At 29.1% G+C, this 5,428-nt stretch overlaps 1 protein-coding gene across 1 annotated transcript; it reads left to right on the forward strand.

The window, feature by feature from the left end:
- Window positions 1–1,426: 1,426 nt before the first annotated feature.
- On the forward strand, window positions 1,427–4,082 carry LOC108781872 (uncharacterized). The gene is made up of 2 exons (XM_018549988.1): window positions 1,427–1,451; window positions 3,633–4,082. Exons 1-2 carry the CDS (start codon window positions 1,443–1,445, stop codon window positions 3,948–3,950), a joined length of 327 nt encoding a protein of 108 aa, XP_018405490.1. The 5' UTR covers window positions 1,427–1,442; the 3' UTR covers window positions 3,951–4,082.
- Window positions 4,083–5,428: the final 1,346 nt, after the last annotated feature.

A 5,428-nucleotide genomic window follows, 5' to 3' on the forward strand; every position in this document is an offset into this window, starting at 1 on the left:
GGGGCTACTACAAAACTCACTCTCATCTTTGAAGATAATATTTATGTACGCAGAACTGTCGACGCGCCAATTGATACCAATCTGGGAGATTCAACAGTTTTTGCGAAATTGCTTTTTCATCGTGGTTTACAAAAACATGATTTAGTAAGTTTAAGAATAATTATTAACGATAGCAATTAGTAAATTTCAACTTTAAAGAACGTTAATAACATGTTTACTTTGCTTCATAAAAAAATTTTTTTAATAAAAGTTAATATTTCCTTTTTTCTTGATTTTATATTTTTTTGCCCAACAGTAATTGCGGATATGTCAATTTAACGTTATTTGATTATTCCTATTAAGTAATTTCCGGAAATGAAATTTCGAGAGTAATTTGAAGATATTAGATTTTATATATTTTAGTCCACTAAATAAATAAATTTGTAAAAGAGAGAAGGAACATATTATCTATAGAACATTTTCATGTGTTTGCATCGATCTAAATTTGTCGAAAACTTAAGGAAATCAGACTAACTCTTCTATAATAATTGCTTTAATCAAACTAATTCACGTAGATCTTCTGCAATTAAACAATAATTATTGGAGATAGTATATTCAGAATATGATTACTGCGCGTTGCTAGTGTTATAATGATATAATCGATGGATTTATATTTATAATTCATGCATATGTTTTATTACATATGTCGGAACAACGTATTTTCCAAGACAGGTGGTATATCGCATTGCCCAGACGTTAACAATGTTCAAAGAACATCGATTTCTGTCCGAAAATTCAAGGCTTTCCATATCGTTGGCATTGCTCTTTGGCTTATTTTTGCTCTCGCGAAAACATGGAATTATAGATTGATTTTACAAACAACTTATGTGAAAGATCATCTATACACTTTTGCAAGTAACAATAGCAATCGCAATTGTTTAATTATAATAACGATAAAACCAGTTTTTAAATATTCGTTTGTGATTAATCTATCTAGAGAATATATATAAGAAAATTTTTTCGCAACGTTAATATATGTGCAAAAAGATCTATCAGAACTGACGTCACACTAAAAAAAAGTATTAAATATTATACATTTCACCTAATGTCATATAAAAAGAAAAAAGTTTGTTATTTTCTACGATTAAAACTCATCAACACATAATTTTTTATAGTTATCTTTCAACATTAATAAGAGAAATCCCGAAAGGACTAGAAGTCGACGTCATTGCAAATAGAAGCGGAGGTTGATGACTGTTAACAGTAACAACTTTAGTGGAAAGAGAAGAAAAAATAATTAAAAAAGCAATTTTGCCTCTAGGGGATCACCATCGTTTGACTCATGAAAATAAAACATCGATTCATCACGGTAAGACCGGTGTTCACACGCGTACACGTATACTTATATAAAAGTGTCATCGTGGCAGTTTCGCAGATAGTTGGGCGCTACGCATCGAACGAACATGATCGAGGTAAGAGGAAATCAGAAATGCTGTGACAATAAATATCTAAAAGAAAAACGCGTGAACGTGTTTTCCGCGCAAGTGACGTAGAATTCAGATGTCAGTTGATTAATCATGTAATTCTTTTGGAGAGAAAAGTGAAAAAATTTTCTCATCAAAATTCCCAGTGTTTTATCGGATCAAAATGTGAGATTTGACAAAATCAACTGATTCATGCAATAGGATAACGCCCAAGTTATGTAAGATTTATAATATAAAAAGTGTCGAGAGTGTAAAAGTTCACATTGACAATTGATTTGATTGAATGCCAGAGTTGACTAAATGCTTCAGCATTAAATTGCTTTTGACCTTTGTTGCAATGACGTAACTGATTATGTCATGATAATTTCTGCATTTCGAAGTTATTAATAAGTTACGTAAGGGTATTATTTATTCTCTTATATTACCTATTCTCTTTCTTAACAAAATTTGAAGAAAGTAAAACGGGCATCTTTATATTAAATCATAAAATGTCAAGAGTCAACCAGAGTCTGAATGTGGATATAGTGACGAATATCTTCATAATAATTTAAACATCAATATTTTTATTTGAATTTTCTTATTGTTAAACTTTTAAGAAATATCCTCTAGAAGAAAAGAGAACGTCTAGCAATCTGGCCTTACAATTAGTTAATTTTGCTTCACCATTAGTAACGAGATTTGTAATTAGATTTCATGACTAAAATTATGCAAATGGTTAACGTGATTGTGTAGGCGAAGATTCTCCGTTCGCCTAATTTTAGCTAATGAAATTTAATTATAAATCTGTCGCTGAAGGCAAACGAGAAGTTAATCGTAAAGATAATTGACAATATAGATACAATTAGATCGTTAATAATTAATAATGTTGGAATATTTTTAAAAAATGTATTACGATAAAGATGCTTAGCTGACGATTATTAATTGAGAAAAATGTGAACATAAAATTATTTGTAAAATATTATTAAAATATATATTTCGGAGAGTCATTCTATTGCAAATGATCTTATCAACAAAATATTTACGATATATGTATAAATTGAACATATACATTAAAAATTATAAATATTAAATCATTTCAAGTGTACTTTAACTTTTATTTTGGACAACTTAAAAACAAAATAAGTGAAATATTATTTATGATTTATGTTAAATTATGAATATAAATGTGAGTAAAAATGTATTAATATTTTTATAAAGATTATGGAAACGTATTAAATTGTAGATATAATTGTAGACAGTGAAAAAATTGCATGTGTGAAATGATTTCTTGGGCATTAAAATTAGCAATTGGTTTTATCGAAGTGCGAACATCTTGTTTCGACAATCTGTCCTCGAAATCAAGGAAAATCTTTTTTATTCAATACAAAAATAACTTTGTCTTGTTCGAAGAATTTCTAGTCAATCGCGAGAAAGTGGGTTATCCTTTAACCTGGTCGCGATTTGGGTCAAGTGAAGTGGAGCCCGAGATCGTGTCTATATGACTATATGAAATAGCAAGGGTGTGGGAGATCTCATACGTATTTCTATCTACCTACCTGCAAGTGTCGTGTCAAATTGTCGTCGTCGTTCGCTTTAAATTTTCATGGGATTTCCTGACGAATTCAATCTCCAGGTGATTTCCACCGTACTGCTGGTGAAATCGTGCGGTTCTATGTATTTCCGCGTCGCGTCGCAATAAAAAGTAATAAATTAGCAGTTGCGTCGCCAAGCGAGACATTTATCTCCATAAAGATTCCCCGGTGACTTCTGAATTAATTTTGCGTAAATTCCGTATATTTACTACGTTAAAATAATAAATTTCCTATGCGTAATTTTTTTGTCGTAGAATTTCTTGCTTTTTTCGTGCCTTATTGACTCTCTCGGAGCGAGTCTAAATAATTTTGAAATCTAGATATTGCGTTTATTTAATGTCTTATACATAAAATAAAATTGTTTTAATTGAAATTTTTAAATAAACAATACAATTTTATTAAATAATGTTATTTTAGACGATTAATTTGCTGAAAACATTTTCTTTTTCATAAATTACAATTTAACAAATATGGGAACTTAATGCATAATTATACATAATTGTCTTCTGTACTATAAGAGATTATCGTAAATGAACATCTCTTGCATAACATGCACACACCAATGCAACTGCGATGCATTCAAATGCTTTTGATGCAGTTTCTGGTACTATTCCTTGGTGTTTACGGGGCACTGGCGGCTCCTCATGCACCCCACGTGAGTCATGATCCTCATCTGGACAATAATGCGGAAGTGGTCTACGGGCAGCTTCCCGGTACCGAGAATCTAAACGAAAAGGCGCTTCCAATATCTCGCTTATTCGCCACAGAGACGAATAATCTGCCAGCCACAGAGAGGAATAATCTGGCGGAGAGAGCTCAAGTACCTCAACGACTTCCCGGGACGGCAAATCTGACGGAAAAGCGAATCCCTGATATCATCTTGAAGAGATTGTCGCAAGTACTTGATGTCAAATAAAAAAAAAGAAAATCGGGGTTTAAGATGTAATACTTTGTTCGCGATAACATTAAAAATATATCTGACTATCATCCCCATTAATACTTGAATACATATATAAATTGCATGACTTTTTTTATTAAATGGAATAAAGAAGGGTAAATCTTCAATGTTGAAAATTTTATTAGAAAAAGAAAATAAGATATTTAGAGCCTGATAACCACGTTATGGTTTTATAACAATTATTATATCATTGCGCATATGCATTACATTAATAATAAAGGAAGTTTAAATGTGTGTTCTGAAAGAATACAAAATTATCAAAATGAAGATTTAACACATTCTACTGATCGTATGATTTTTAACATACAAAAATTAATAGAATAATCAATCAGTTTGGAAGATTTATTAATAAATAAATAAATAATTCAAAACAATTCTATTGAAATAACACTTCGTATTATTGACTGTTTCGTCGAAGATGTACCTATGAAGATATACTATATGCATAATCTTCAATGAATTATTTTATTATGTATTTATTCGTTTACTGCAAAGTAAATAACTCTATTACTATGCCGTATAAAGAATGTATTTATAGAAGTGATAAAATAATTTGCGGATAAAACCGCAAGAGAGAAAACGTGTAATTTATATTTTTTTTCTTTCCTCTTCTTTCCTTTCTTATTGTTATCTCGCATTGAGTTATTATTATTATGCACTTGCATATTACAATTCTATAGACAGACAGAAAAATGTGTAGTATAATTTAAAGCGAAAAATTAAAAGATGAATTTTCTTCGACAATATAATTACACAATTTATTTTTGCATCTTTTATGCTCTGTATTATTTTGTTGATAGCAATATTGTTAACTTGTAAAACAGATTTTACAATATATTTCAATGCTAGCGAAAATATAATAATATGATATAATTATTTTTAGAATATTACGATAATGAAACATGGTTAATTGTTTTATAATCAGAAAAACTGTAAGGAACAAATTAAATATTATTTATGTCAATAAATAACTTATATTCTATTATCGTTTTGTTATTCTATGCAACAAATTCTAATTTGCTAAGCAAAAATCAAATACAAGAAAGGTTAATTAAAAACAAATAAATAAATCTCCAATTAAAGCTAGTTCATTATAAATTCAGATTCACAACGAAAATAGGAACTATTATAGTTTTTTAATAATATATGTTATATAATATGGAATATATAACGTTGAACTTTACTTTCAATTAGTATTCACTATCCTACGATTAAATCCATTATAATAATGTAAAAAAGACGTTTACAATAATACATTGAAACATCAATAGTAAAACGATGAAAAAGTCAATACAGTATTTTATGGAAATTAAAATCGTACAGTTTTCATCGTCAACATAGCATTCGTCGGTAAAGATGAAAATGTTATTTTAAACATTAATTTATATTATAACTATAAATTGATCCGACATTCAAATTTATTTAGTATTGTAACT

This window comes from Cyphomyrmex costatus, unplaced genomic scaffold, assembly GCF_001594065.2.
Source record: "Cyphomyrmex costatus isolate MS0001 unplaced genomic scaffold, Ccosl1.0 scaffold919, whole genome shotgun sequence".
Classification (NCBI taxonomy): domain Eukaryota; kingdom Metazoa; phylum Arthropoda; class Insecta; order Hymenoptera; family Formicidae; genus Cyphomyrmex; species Cyphomyrmex costatus.